Source organism: Camelus bactrianus, chromosome 7, assembly GCF_048773025.1.
Source record: "Camelus bactrianus isolate YW-2024 breed Bactrian camel chromosome 7, ASM4877302v1, whole genome shotgun sequence".
NCBI lineage: Eukaryota > Metazoa > Chordata > Mammalia > Artiodactyla > Camelidae > Camelus > Camelus bactrianus.
Window position 1 is genome coordinate 872,067 of NC_133545.1, and position 15,088 is coordinate 887,154.

General features: G+C 59.9%; 1 protein-coding gene across 3 annotated transcripts in view; it reads left to right on the forward strand.

Annotated features, from left to right (window-relative positions):
- The window catches only part of PTPRN2 (protein tyrosine phosphatase receptor type N2), a 519,553-nt gene that overhangs the window by 462,419 nt on the left and 42,046 nt on the right, over positions 1-15,088 (forward strand). For all 3 annotated transcript variants that reach the window (XM_074366632.1, XM_074366633.1, XM_045522614.2), the window contains one exon: positions 13,158-13,231. In XM_074366632.1, coding sequence (XP_074222733.1) covers positions 13,158-13,231 — 74 coding nt within the window. The remainder of the gene's footprint in view (positions 1-13,157; positions 13,232-15,088) is intronic.

Sequence of the window (15,088 nt, forward strand, 5' to 3'; positions counted from 1 at the left end):
AGCCCTGCGTTGGCTGTTGCTCTGTGACTTGCGGCTGGGGTCTGTGCCCTGGGAGCCTCCTTCTCCTCTGCACTTGGGGTCTCGCCGTCGTCCTTAAATCTCAAAGCTGCGAGGGTCAGACGAGGCCATGCCGCTGGCCTCCTCACACTCTAGGCTCTGGGTGAGCAGGAGCAGGTGCCCCGGCCACGTTCAGCCATCTGGTGTCCCCATAAGCGATGCCAAGGACTTGCTGTCAGGCCATGAATCGTCACCAGAAAGCAGAGACACAGAAAGACACCAGCCACCCAGGGTCTTATGTACGGTGTGGGTGTGTCTGAGGTGACGAGTGACCTGCAGAAGCAGAGGCCCGTGGAGGGGCCTGTCACCCAGCTAGTGATGCACCGGCCTCCTGTGTTCCAGCAGGTTCCAGGCCAGGCCGGCTGTGATGAATGTGTACCCCCCCCCCCCGGGAGCGGGAGGGGAGCTGAGGGCTTCTGACCAAAGTGTCACATAGATGCCGACTTCATGGGTGGTAAGTGGGGGTGGGGGTGGTTACTGTTTTAGTAACGTAAGGGAACAAGACAGAACGCACTTTGCGGGCTGACGTTCTCGAGGGCACAGCAAAGCCACCTGGGCCTCACGGGGAGCACCAGCACCCACCGTGGGGGCTGTGCTCCCGGGGTCACGGGCCCAGCCCAGTCCTGCGGGGCCCGTGCGGGAGCCAGCCAGGTGCCACCTAACAGCGCAGTCCCGCCGTCCTCCCGGCCTGTGGGAGGCAGCGGCAGGTGCCCTGCCTGCCTCACGGTAAGCGGCAGCGGTTTCATCTGGGCTCACAGGACAGGAAGGCCAAAGGGTCCCTCTTGTGTTGCTGTAGACGCCAGCCTGGGAATTACAGGCCTTTGTAAAACCTTGACACACGTGGGTGTAAGTGTTCCTAACAGTGTGGTCAGTGTTCAGAAAAGCTCTGTAACGTCTGAGGGGTTTTCCCTCAAGAGCTCTTAAAGTAGGAGCCGTTGCCACGTCTAAGCTTCCTATTGAGAAGAGACGCCGATAACTAAGATTTTATTAAGTGCCTGCTGTGTGCCGAGGGCCGCGGACGGACACAGGGGCGTCCAGCGAGCCGAGCTGGCCTCTGTCCTCAGAGGTTCTAGACGGGGCGTGGGTGGGCGATGACAGCTGCACCCTGAGTAATTGGTGGTTTGGGCAAATAGCCTGTGCTGAGCGTGTCCCCCGGGCCTGGGGGCTTCCTTGGGTGTCAGGTATCGAACTGTAAACATTCAGGTTGAAAGGCTCTTCCCCGAGCGCTGCTCGCAGCGATAACCGGGACGTGGCGCGCTCCAGTCCACGCGCCCTCCAGCCGGGCTGGCCCCCGGGCCCCGGCTGTGCCACATCAGCGGCAGGTCCACAGGCCAGGACCTCGTGACGCAGGACATCTTGTGTTCAGCCGTGAGGCGAGGCTCCAGCCCTGGGAGCCCTGGCACTTCCCCTTGGGCCAGAACCTCGTGGCTGCCATCTTTGGGCCTGAGTGAGGGGTCCAAAGAGGAAGCTCGCTCTTTGTTGGGCTCTAGCGCCAAGAGTTAGGAAGAAGCCATCACATTCGACCACCCTTTTCGCCCCGGAGCCTGACCCGGATTCTCGCCTGTCCGGTCGTGTGGGAGGAGAAGCCACAGGCCCAGGAAGAAGGTGGGGCCCACACCCGCTGAGACAGAGCATCCGGCTGCATGGGTCCACTTCCCGCAGGCGCACCCCTCCTTCGTCCTCCGTCTTCACTTTGAGAAGGAGGTCGCATTGTCACACTGCACCCTGCGTCCCTTCCGAGCAGGCTCTCGGGGGGTGGCACTGCCTCAACTCCTGTTGGTCTCACCAGACCCACCAGGGAGAAGGGCCTCCTCATCCCAAAAACCTGCTTCCTTCCATCTGGCTATTCACTCCTGACTGCGCAGAAACAGCCTGTAACAGAGCGTAGGGTGTTGACCAGGGTGGGCATCCACACGGCCCATCTCCACCACTGAAGAGGACTTCCCGAGCGGGCGGGCGCCTGGCTCACCACAGTGTGGACGGCGCCATCCCCCACACCCCTGCTCTGACAGGGGCGTCAGTCAGCCACCCTCGTGTCTCGGATGGAAACCCCGGAGCCGTCCTCTCTCCACAGTTGCTTCTTTTGCCGTAGTCTCGCCTTTGTTTCTGGGTCTCACCGGCACCTGCCATCTCTGCTCACCCCCACCCCCACCAGACCCGATCTTCCTTCCTCCAGCTCTTCTCCTTGGAACCAGCTCGCTCGGCCCTGCTTCTCCTCAAGTCCTCCCTGCAGAGATGGGAGTGGTGGCCGGGCTTCCACACCACATCCACCCGGGCATCTGCCTGGACCCCGGGGCAGCCCCATGGCCCGCGCCTCCCACCGCCTCCCACCGCCTCCCACCTCCTCCGCCCCGTGCGCATCTGGTGCCCCTCTGAAGTCTCTCTCGCCCCCCGCACTGGGGCAGGCCCAGCCAGGCTGGAAGACATCCCAGTGGCAGGTTGGCGGGAAATTCAAAGTGTCCGGGTGAGTGACTTTTCGATTCCTGACAGCCTGGAGATTCTAGCTACCGACGATTTACTTCCCAAGGCAAAGGCAAGTAGCATGTATGAGACGTTGGCTGGCACTATGCTGGGTCTGGTGATATCTCAGAAGTTTAAAGAATTTAATATGGTTTCTAATTTTTTTGCATTTTTTAAAAGAATTATGCAATATTCCTTTCTTATGCTTTTTAAATTAAGAACAGTCATATGATGCTGTTTTTGGTGTGCCATCTGAAACAAAAAAATATTTTTGATTCTGAGTTATAATAACAAGATAGAGACACGGAGACACTCAGATGGAACCGGAGAGCAGGTAAATCCGAAGACGCAGGTTCGTAGAGTTGGAGAGAAATCTGGTGATGCTGTTTCTCATGGTTTGGCTTTTTAGGGCATTGCTGCTGACAAGACCACAGCCCAGCAAACGGGGCCGGGTCGGGGGAGGGTTGGCTCCGGACTGGCTCCTCCTGGGGGCCAGGTCGCCCGGGTGGCACTGCAGGCGAAGAAAAGCACAGTCCCCAGGCTGAGCACATCACAGGCCACCACCGAGCACGCACCCCGGGCCTGCCCCTCCCCACCCCCCGGAGCCACCCCGCCTCACTGGACGGAGGAGGACACTGGGGTTCGAGCCCACGTCCCCTGTGCTGACTGCACACTGCCCCGCACGTGCTTTGTGGGCTCACCTGAGGTTTCTCGTGTCAGGAAAATGAACCCAGTTCTCAGACATCCGCAGAGGGAGGGTTTGGGGCGCACAAGGGCTGCCGTGCTGCCCTTAAACCACGCAGGAAACAGTTTCTGTCCAAACAAAGCTTCGCTTTACAGTTTCTCCCCAACCCTGAGCAGAGTCCCCATAGTGAACGTTCTGGCCTGGTCACATCTGCGTCACCTGGTCTGCCTGCAGCAGTCAGTCACGGAAGATTCTAGATCTGAAAGGCAGACAGGACGAGCGGGCGGGGAGGTTACGTGTCGGGAGGAGCCCTGGCTCCGCCGGGTTCTCCTCCTCCTTTCTTCGGCCTCAGAACAGCTGGGGGTGGGGAGGCCTGGGTGTGCTGGTGCTGGAAGGAAGACGTCCCAGCAGCAGGGTCTGTGAGGGCTTCCTTCTTGACGACGTCTCGGCAGGAGCCGTGCTCCCGAGACTGGAGATCTGTGGGGCAGGGGGCAGGGGAGACGCCCTCGAAGCACAGATGGCGCCCGATCGCCAGGCTGCGTCTGAGGGCGCAGGTCCTCGGGGGCGGGGGCGGGGCCGGGGCTGCTGGCTCACACCCCTCCGTGGGCACTGCCCCGACGCCTCCCAGAGCAGAGGGGCTGCCTGTTGGGTGGAGGCTGCGCTGTCCACGCGGTTCAGCCGCTCAGGCTTCAGGTTCCCTCCTCTCAGCTCCTTTCCTTGAGGCTCCGCCCCTAGACTCACAAGACGCCTGACCTCATGTAGCCTGGCTTCTGTCCCGACGCTGCCCAGAGACTCGCGTTGGAGGGCCCTCAGAGGGCGCTGGGAAACTGGCACCTGGGGGTGGCGCTGACAGCGGGCCCCTCGATGGACACTAGTTTTAAGTGCCCAAAGCAGCCGATCACAGCCCTTCAGAAGGGCCACGGCGGGGGCATGCTCCCTCCTCCGCGTGGGCATTTCTGTCTTACGTCCCCTGTGCCATGGGCATGTCACAGGGCACAGCCCCAAGCCTCCAGCCACGCAGGGCTGAACTCTGCATCCACCTCTGATAAACGGATCCTTGTCGAAACGAGACGAGGGCGATTCCTGGGCAGCACAAGACCTCCCCCACCGCTCTCTCCCATCCGCGCGTTTTGTAAACGTGGTTTACGCGCCTCCAGGCCGTTGATACAGTCACTTCCCGCAGGATGAATACGGCGCTGCCTTCCGAGGCCTCCCTCACGCTGACACGGGTCCAGGAAGGCGCATCCCAGCGGCTGTTGGTGGGCCAGGCGCTGGCGGCAGCTCTGCTGTGCGGCAGGCGGGTGGGAGCAGGCAGCGCAGGCCGCGTGTGCAGCGTCCCCTTCACACGCTCGCCCTGGAGCCGGAGCGTGAGGAGGTGACGTGGCCGCCCCCGCTGCCCTCCTGACCCCCCAGAGGAGTCCTTGTCGGCCAGTCCGGGGCGCTTTGCAAAGAAGCAAGGTTTCTGGCCTGATGTGATTTCTCCCCCTACTTTTTATCACAAAAGTTTGGAAACACTCAGGTTGAAATGGAAATTTGGTGGTCGCCTGCGTTCCCACCAGCTAGACTCCCCACAGCTGCTGCTCAGTATTTTGCCACTTTTGTGTGACGTATGCGTGTGCTTAATTTATTGGCCGGGCTTCTCAAAGTGGGTTCTAGGCATCGTGACAGCTAAATGCTTTAGCCCGTGCCTCGTAAAAATGAAGACTTTCTCCCGCATAACTACGTCCCCATCGTTGTAACTAAGAAAATCAGTAACTCTCCGTTGTCATTAATTCCGGCCCATATTCCAATGTTCCCAGATATTCCAGTTACATCACTTACAGCAGTTTTTTGTTGCAGTCAAGGTTCATAACTGCATTTTGGATTTCACGTCTCTTTAGCCATTTTAGTTCTGAAATGGCCCCCTGGGTTTTCCGACTTGACCTGCTCCTGAGAAGCTCCTCTTCCCCCAGTGATCGCCCCCTCTGTCTTCACGATCCGTCCAGCCAGGTGTCTGGCCCCTTTGCCAGGTCCTTGGGAGCTGACGGCCTGGTTTCCAGACCTGCTGTTTCCCTCTTTCTGGTCGTGCACCCAAGACCCAGTGGCCTAGGGACACTATGCGACCGGACTTTGCATCCCCAGGATGCTGCTGTGAACATGGCAGCACGCTCTGTGGCCGCACCCAGAGGACTTGTAAAACCCGTTCCTGCAACCAGAACCTGCCAGTGACCCCTGTCCTGCCAGCGTCTGTCCACCCCCTACCTGTCTCCTCTCTGTCCTTTCTGGTTTGAAAAAGCATTCTCTTCACCATCCCCCTCGGGGTGCCAGCCTCTCTGAAACCGTCCTGTGCAACGTGAGCCCCTAGTCTGTGTCCATCTGTGTCCATCCCCTTCCATCTTTTGTGTGTGATCTTTTCAGTCGTGGAAACCCTGGTCTCCTGGGATGTCTGTTTCTCATTCTCTCACTCAAGATGCCTACAGCTGTGTCAGCAGAATTCTCGTGTTTCCATCTCTTTGGCTCGGCGCGTTCTGGAGTCTCTGGAACAAAATGCTCTCATCTGGTTATGTATTAAATGCCCAGCATTCTCCTTCTTGGCAACTAAGAACTTCGAGATGATTTGGCCGCTTTTCTCTCAAGGTTACTGTCAGTTTAGTTCTTTCCTTGTTAGAATTCAGTTCGGACATCCAGGAATACACTTGCTTGCTTAGCTTCCACGGTATCTGTTGTAGCAGGAAAACCGGAATTAGAGGCTGTCCTTAGTTACGCCCTCGTCCCCTCCCACCTGTCCCCTCCCCTCTCTACGTCTTCCCACGTCTTCCCACCTCTCCCCTCCTTCTCGGCAGCGAGGCTTCCTGTCGCTGTCCACAGCCGTGGTGCTGATCTCGGCGCTGTGGTGTTTCTAAGCCGAGTCGCCACATTCTACCCCGGGGATCCGTGAATGCATTTCCTACGCGATGATGGGAAGCTGAGATTACAGATGAAACAAGGTTTGCTCATCAACTGACCTGAACTTAGGGAGAGGAGCCTAGTTTTCTGGGTGGTCCTGAGGTGATCACCAGGGTCCTTACATGCAGAAGAGAGAGGCCCCGAGCAGGCTGAAGGTGGGGGGCCCGCCAGGAACGGGTGCAGCTGGAGGCGGACACAGCGAGGAAGCGATTGGCCCCGGAGCCTCCAGGAGGAACCCGCCCGGCCGGCACCTGGCTTCAGACTCATAGACTTCTGAGCGGCGGGACCCGCCCGGCCGGCGCCAGGATCCAGACTCATCTCAGACTTCTGAGCGGCGAGACTGTCAGAGGTTTGGTTTTCAAGACAGTAGGTTTGTGGAAATTCATTCCAGCAGCCACGGGAACTCGTCTACGGAGGAGGGGACTCCCACCGAGAGGTGTGAGCGCAGCTGTAGCACTGCCCCCAACACCCCATCTCGGCAACAACTACCGGAAGGTGATAATGAAAATGTTTGAAAACGTTCTGTGTGAAAAACCACCCTGGGAATAAGGTCAGCTGCCACCTTATGATGGAAATGAAGGAACAGAGATGCTTCCAGCATGCCTGCCTTCTAGCCCAGCACACCGCATCATCAGTGACCTAGGCCTGTATCCATAGGCCTCTTCCGGGCCTAAACGTGTAACCAGACTTTTTGGTTATACTTTGGCTCCTGCTGGGAGGAGGGCTTATCCGTGGAGCAGCGTCCAGCGCGAGGGCCTCAGGGAGCTTCTGGGCGTGTCCCCCGGCTCCTTCGTCTTGACCCAGACTCCGTCCCTCTGCTCCCTGACAGCGTGAGGGTCTGGCCAGGACCCACCTCCCAGGTGCAGCCCCCTCCCTCCCCAAGGTCCTTCCTTCCAGTAAGATCGACCTTCCACTGCTGTTCTGAGCACCCCGAGGCCGTGTTTCCATCTGTGCAGGATGCCGGGCGCCGCACCCACACGGCTGGTCAGAGGTACCCCTGCGCCTGAGGTCTTGTTTCTGCTCCCTCTTCCTGCCACGTCGTCCCCAGACCCCTGGGCACCTTCCACGGCCCCTCCCCTTCTGGGCCGTGTGAGCCGTCAGCTCTGTGAGGTGTTTGGGGAATCCTCCCACCTGCTCACTACGGGTGAATCTCTACTAAGGTAATCGGCAAGGTTCCTGCCAAGTTTTCTCCCCTTGCTTTCCCAGAAACATCTTGGTTGGCAAGGCCTGGGGGGATAACCATCTTGTCCTCAGGGGTCAGGGTCTCCCCGTCTGCCTGGTCCCTGTCAGGGGCTGTGACTGTCAGTTGAAGGTGACACCTGTGTTCGCCCTCTGTCTACCCTCGGTCAGCACAGATGGAGACCAGGATTGTTCCTGGTGATAGCATTGTGCTCAGGACAACACGGGCTTTTGCTCTTTTGTTTAAACATGAGCGAGTTGCCCACCCGCCAGGGCCCTGGGAGGCCGCGTTCTCGCCCATCTTCATGTCTTGCCTTCCCATCTCAGCTGCCGTGTGGGATGCGGTCCCTGCACGGAGATTTATAGCCCAGGTTGGCTGATCGAGGTCTCTGTGTGGAACTGTGTAGGTGGCGTGGCTTTGCTTGGTTGACGCCTGTGCTCTCACTGTGCACAGTTATTCTTGTGCGTTGCTGCCGGCAAACCCTCGCACACTGTGCTCCCAGTCACCCTGGCCTCGGGGCACAAGGACGGCGCGCTGGCTGCACCGCTGTGCCCGCGAGGCCGGAAGGCTGGTGCCAGGAGCCTCCTCCCACAGAGACACAGCCCTGCCGCTGCTCCCGGGCTCATGGTGGCACCACGCGTCTGTTTGCTGATTACTTGTGGAAAACTAGCCTTTTTAGCTGGTGGGAACTTCCCGGTCATCAGGTCAGCCTCCTCCTGAAGAAGCAGGGACCCAGAAGCAGTTAAAACGCGTGGAAAGGGCAGACAGGCAAGTCGCGAGAAAGCCGGACCCGGGTGGACCCCTGACTCCAGGCGCAGGAGGGTCCAGGGCAGAGATGTGTCCTCACAGGCCACAGGCTGGTGTCCAGGACAAAGCCGGCCCCCCGGGCTCTGGGGAGGCATCTTCCTGGGCCTCCTCTTGGCCTGCAGACAGCAGTCATCTCCGTGTCCTCACGGCATCTTCCCTCCGTGCCTGTCTGAGTCCCAATTCCCCCTTTATAAGGACACCAGGCATGTTGGACTAGGCCCACCCATATGACCTCATTGTAACGCGGTCACCTGTACAGACCCCAAGTAAGGCCACGTCCTGAGGTCCTGGGGGCTGGGGCTCCAGCACATCTTTCTAGGGGACACAATTCAACCTTTGACACCAGGTGCCCGGGGCCGCTCAGTAGCGGGGGTGGTGTGAGGCCACACCCTGAGCCCTGAGGTCTGTTCCTGCTTGGCACACGGGCTGTGCCAAGAGGGGCCTTTTCCACGGAGATGCTGGGTGACGAGGTTGGTGTGCAGCTGGACCGGGGTGGCCACCGTGCCCCAGCCCGTGTGACCTGCCCACACTGCCGCTCACATGGCAGACTGGGCAGCAGTCCTGCCTGGGGTTGCTGCTTGGGAGATCTGCAGAGATGCTGGTGAAACCAAGAGACGAGACAGGAGACCAGCCGTCTGACCACATTTCAGGACACATGTGTGACTCCAGGACCTGCTTTTGCTGTGCTCAGGGCCGGGAAGCCAGGGGAGCCTCTGTGTCATGGGACGGCTCAGGCGCTGGGCGAGCATCTTGTGGGACAGATCCAGCCTTGTTTTCTCAGTGTCTTGGACGTAGGCAAGTGTCTGGACCTGGGACCACAGACGCCCTGTTTGCCCAAGTGCTGATCTGAGGAGACACTGCACAGAATGCTGCAGCTTTTCTTCTTAAACGCTTCAGAGAAAGGGTGTTTCATGGTCACACTTGTCCCCAGGTCCCCAGAGCTGCAGAGAAACACGACATCTAGCAGCTTCTCAGAGCCTTGGTTACCAAACACGGTGTCAACACTTTCTGCTTCGCCTCCACTGTGACAAGTCCAAAGCAGCAAAGACGGTTCCAGGTGTGCTTGGCAGGAATCAGGAGACTGACGGAGAAGGACAAGGAATATCCACGGCTCACTGACCCATCCATGGACCCACGGGATCGGAGAAGAACCCGTGGTCTTTGGTGCCATTTGTGAGCATGTCCCGATGTGTGAGTCCCCCTGAAGACTTGGAGCCCTGACCGTCCAGACAGAGGGCTGGCCTGTCACCAGCCACCCCATCAAAGCAGAGCAAATGCCGCCAGGCAGTGAGGTGGTTGAATCTAAATCCCCACAGAGCGCTAAGGCAGCCGGAGCTCCCGGGGGGACACTGGCAGATGGCTCTCATGAAGAGCCCTCCTGTGGCTGTGTCAGCCCATGGCTCCCGCGGAGGCCTGATCCGGTGACCAGCAGCAGCACCACAGACTCCACCCACCAGAGACATGGAGATCATTGACTCGGATGCGGGTCAGCACACTTAGCGTGAGTGCCAGAACCGGGGGGCTGGGAGCACGCCATCCTTGGAGATCCATTACAGGCTGAGGTCACATGCCACGGGCCCCCGCACACCTTCCTCAGAGGGGGTCAGGGGAGCGTGGGAAGGCTCTGGACGATGGCCCTGACTCCACTGGCGACCGAGCTCTGGGTCCTCTCGACGACCCAGCGCGTCTGTCCTCAAGGCTTCCTCGCCCCAGTCGTGATCGAGAAGCGCTGGGACCTGGGTCTCCCGTTGGCGTTTCTGGGACTCTCTCTGCGTTTGCTGACAGCACTGTGAACCGTAAACAACTTCTGCCGGCTCAGCTGACTTTGAGTCAGCGAGGCGTGTGGCCGCCTGTAACCCTGAGCCTGTTCCCACAGCCCTTGCTCCGCGCCCGGCCTTACGGGAGCGCTTTGTGGAAGCCTTACGTCACAGCAGCCCTGGGGGTCAGAGGCCACCGCCCTCATTGTGGGTGATGAATCTGACACTGAAACACCGAGGCATTTACCCGAATACCACCTGGCTGGCAGGTGGCAGGGCTGGGCCAGGTCTGGGCCCTGAGCTCCGTGGCCTTTGTCAGGTCAAGTGTTTGATCCTTGGGGCCTGAGTTGCTTCAACCTGAAGCAGGAAAGTGGTCCCTGTTCTGCGCACGGCACAGCGTCCCAGGAAGAAGGGGGGCGATGCACGCGACACTGTGTCAGGACAGGCGGGAAAGAGAGAAGCTGGAAGCAGCGTCCTTGAGCACGGTGGTGCCTGCTTGAGCGCCCCGGGCTCTGAGAAGCAGCGCACACCCCGGGAGACTCAGCAGTGCCCCCAGAGCTGCCCCCCACCCCCAACAAGGCTCACAGCCGTGGCTCTGTCCTGTCAGAGGAGAAGACTCTGTCCCAGAGCCAGACGCAGACGGGGAGATGTACCTGCATTTCTGCACGTCCGTGCTTCCTGGCGCCTGAGCGACGTCTCAGACCGAGATCCTGAGGGACACACCCACTTCTCAATGCAAATGTCAGCACCGAGGCTGCGAAAATTCTTGTTCTGTGTTTGGGTCCTCGTGTTGAATTTGCTGCCAGGAATGAGACGTGTGTTTGTGCTGGGAAGACGAAGAACTGACATTCAGCCGACCACGTGTGGGGGAGGGAGAGGGTCATTTGCTCAGAGGCCCTGGCTTCGCCTCTACCCGTGTGTTACCGTGAGTGAATCTCCTCAACCCGCCAGGCCTTGCTGTCTGACTTGCATCTCGGAGAATATAGCGCACCCCCGCCCAGAGCATCCCTTTGAAAGGGATGGACAGGAACCGTGAGCCACAGAGCAGTTCAGAGGCTTGCCCCCAAGTGAAATGTCTGCTGGACCGTCCCTCCTACGTGGACCCACCCCCCGCTGGACTCTGGCCAGCGTCACTCTGGCCCTTCCGGGAAGGCCCCAGGTGTTTCACCCGGAGGTTCAAGATGGTCCCACAATAACAACAAAACAAGTTCACCATTAATTTTAAAATCCACTTGTTGCCACAGTCAGATATGTGGTAGGAAGGCCATGGAAGTCTGAGATTTGAAGCCCTGGTCTCTGACTCAGTGGCCTCTTGGAAAGGGGGTCCTTCAGGCATGAACGCAGCCGGAGGGGCCCGCTGCCCGGATGCTGGGGTCATCCGCGAGCTGTCCTCACAGCCAGGCTAGGGCCCTGGTGCTCAGAGCACTTTCTCACTAACCATTGGGCATTCACGGGACTCCCAGCTTAGGCCACGAGCTCTTGGTTTTCCAACTAGAAAATCCAGCTACGCTCGCCCACTGAGCCAGGAGGCTCCGCGACCGGGGACTGCTCTGCTCCAGGAGGGATCAGGGTCCTCACGGGGCCTCCCGCCTGCTCCCCTCCCTCCGATCGCCAGCCAGCCTGCTCTGCGGTTCTCGGGCACTGGCGGGCCCGAGGGCCGCTCTCGCCGGGACCTGAAGCCGGCGTGTTGAAGTATGTGTGATGAGGTGGGCTCCAGGGAGACCCTCGGGAGCCCTCCAGAAGCAGCCGGAAGCCCTGCTGTTTACCCAGACTTGTGCATTCAGAAGAAGGCCTGCTCGCGGGCCACGGCCCAGTGCCGGTCTTCGATGGCAGCCGCCCACTGAGAAACGGAGCCTCTCGGACCTCGCCGTGGAGCTCGTGCTTGCGGCGTGCTGGGATGTCGCAGCTGACCAGTGTTTCTAGTCGGTCATACTTCATCTTCCTGCCACAGCCAACTTTCACTCTCTCAAGAATAAATCTGGCAGGACCCAAAGCCATTGACTCCAGGGGACTTCGGTCGCTGGTCGCACCTTGGCGGGGCGCTTCCAAATCTCCCGTCATAAACACCTTCTGAATGTTTCTGCGTCGTCTGGGTTTGTGTGACGTGTGCTCAGGTGAACATGTCAGGCGTGAGCCCCTCCCTCTCTCTGGATGATTCTCACCTGCCTTGTCTCCACAGGGAAAAAGCCAACATTAACACCTTAACGAGAGACAGGACGGTGTTCAGTGTAGTGGACAGTACCTTCCGAGTTCAGTCAGTCTGGGGGCTCACCAGGTCTCCCGAGCCCCAGAGTTGTTTAGAGTAAGCAGAACCTGCTGGAGAATGAAAAAGCACAAAGCACAGTGAGGTCCCCATGCTTCCCTGCCCTGCCCCCGAGTTGCTGGGGGCAGGAAGTGGGGAGACCCGGCCGGGAATCTGGGGGTGACGCGCTCACAGCTGGGGAAAGCCTGGCTCTGCTGTCTCAGCGGAAGCAGGTGGTGTGTGGCCACCGAGAGGCACTCATTGCAGCAGCAGGGGACAGAGCTGAGCTCCGTCACTGTCCGTTTTCAAGTCTGCACCTCGCAGGGGAAGGGGAGGAGCGGGCAGGGGAGGGGGCTCTCGGGGGCGCCCTGCTCACTGTGAAAGTCCCTGAAAACCGGCAGAGAGAGACGCCGCTGTACGTGGATGGGTGGTAATTCCAGAACCGAAATTCAGGATGATTCCTGTACTAAACCAAAAAGCCTCGACAGCTCACGTGTCCTGAGTCCCCGTGGAAGCGTCTTGTTTCAACATCAGTCACATTAATGTGCCCATTAAGGCGCGTTCCTGTGTCTGCGAGTCTCCACGTGCCCTCATTCCCCTGCCCCCTCCTCGGCTGCATCTTCTTTTTCTCCCACCCTCCTTTTAAACCTGCATTCTTGTCGTCTTGAGGATTTAACTCTCTCTAGGCTGCAAAATTGTGTATATTGAGTGGTGGTCTAACAGCTTAATATCCACGTTGATTTTATGATTTGCATGTTGCCAAAAATGTGTCACTTAGAGGCAAACACTGGACAGAGGATCGCAGAGGAACGCCAAGCCTTGGTGTTCAGACTTCACACAAGAAAAACGGGGGGATATCTCCATTCTGCCGAGTGGGACTGCGGGGACGGGGCGGGGGGGGGCGCTCGCTGAAAGGCCTTCAGGAGGGCCAGGCGGCGCCGAGGAGCGCACAGGGGATGTCCGCGGGTGGCCACCGGGCTCACTCCGCTTCCGCGTGGTGCTCGGACGCCCGCACACGGTTGACTCTCTGCTCTTGGGTTGCAGACGACCACTCCAGGATCCGGCTGAGCTCGGGAAACAGCCACAGCAGCTCCGACTACATCAACGCCAGCCCCATCGTGAGTACCCGCAACGCCAGGCCGCTGGCTTCCCCGGGGGGTGTGGCCAGGACCCGCCCTCCCAAGGCTCCCAGTGGGCCCACCCGGCACTGGGCCGCAAGCTGGCAGCCAGTCTCCACCCGATAACTAGCCTCCACCAGGTACCACTCGGCCCCCTGCCCACGCCCGGGCCCTGGTTCAGAGCGCCATTGACCACACACCCTGAAAACTCGCGGGCAGGCTCCCTGCACAGTCTGCCCCCAGGCGGGACCACGTCTGAGGCAGAGGGGATGAGGTGCTGGGGCGCCGGGCCTGGCCACCCTGGGGCTCACAGCAGCAGCCTGGCGGGTGAGTTGCTGTGGTTACCGCTGGAACCCGAGACTTCAGGAGAATTCCCAGTTGGTTGTGTGGCGGGTTCCTGGGCCCACACGTTCCTCACACGGGAAACAGGAGACGCCAGACCCAAACCTGCCTCCTGCTGGAAGGACAGAGAGGCTAGAGGCAGACCTAAGGCTGTGGGCTGGTTTCCTTGGTTTTCCGTGGGTGGGGTCTTCCTTCCCAGGGGGCAGGTGCCAGGGCTGGGCCTCCCGGGGTGGCACGTGTCAGAGGACCAGGGGAGGAATTCCTGCTCCTGGAGACCCTGGGGCCAGCAGGCGCGCCAGCCACCCCCGCCGGCCTCGCCCCGCCGCTCCTGTCCTTCCGCACCGGGGCGGGCAGCCCAGGGACGGAGAAGAGGGGCCAAAGGTCACTCTGAGTGGTGATTGGCAGCCTTTCGGGACTAAGTAGAGTGAGTGCTGGTGACAAGATGGTGAAGTGAGAGCTTTCGGAGCGTGCGGCAGAGCTGGGGGGACGGGGAGGAGGGCTGTGCAGGAGGCTGGTTGGGGCATCCCCCTGAACCCTGTTCCTCAACATTGGTCTCCAGGGGGTGTCAGGATCTCTCACCAAATTCTCAAATTGGCTTCCAGTCGAATATAGTGCGTGCAGGAGACCCCTCCGGTCCTGACGCAGTGAGGTTTCGGGGGGAGGGTAGGTGACCGAGGGAGGCAGTGGTGAGCTTAGATGAGGCCTTTGCCGTCTGACGCCCCGGGGGTGACCAGGGCCACGGCTGTGGGTCCCACTTGTTCCAGTGATCTGTTGCCTGGAGCGTGTCCCTCAGGCCCTGGTCAGACTTCACGCCCTACACGGTGAGGGTGCAGCATGGCGGCCTCGCTGTGGGAGAGTGAATTCAAAGCGAAGCACTTCGTCCACACCCAGCAGACCTAGGACTTGGTCTCTAGGGTTATTCTGGGGAGGAAGTAGCTCCATCCCTCCCAACGAGGGTCGACCTCAAACGCTGCTTCCGTCTGTGCTCAGAGGCCTTGCTGCAGCCGTCCGGCCAGGCTTTCTCGGTGAACGCTCTCGGTGTGCTCGGTGTTTCTCCAGCCGGGCTAGTTTAGAAAACCAAGCCGATGCCTTGCTCGCACCCCAGCCTCTCGTCTGGTGGGGCTGGGCTGTGTCGCTGCCTGGGCTCCGCCCCTACCCAGGGCCGCGGTGAGGGCGGCTCAGGACCGTTCAGAGCGAGGAGGACTGTCCTCCTCTTGTTGGGGTCCTTCCCTGGAGTGAGCCGTGGACCAGGCCACCGTGAGAAACTGGGCAGTTATTTTCAGGTCTCAGAGACGGCAGTTCAGTGTTGGGGGACGCCCAACACTCCCCATTTCCTGGGTTCTGGCTTCCAGACGTCTGGGCCGGTTCAGGCAGAAGTCAGGACTGGGTGAGCACAGGGATGCTAGTGAGAAACCGCCTCGCCCCGAGAAGCCGCCAGCAGCAGCTCCCCAGCTGCCGAGCCCCCAGCCTCCTTCCTACGGGCGGAAGTTCAGGATGGCCTCCCAGGCCTGATGG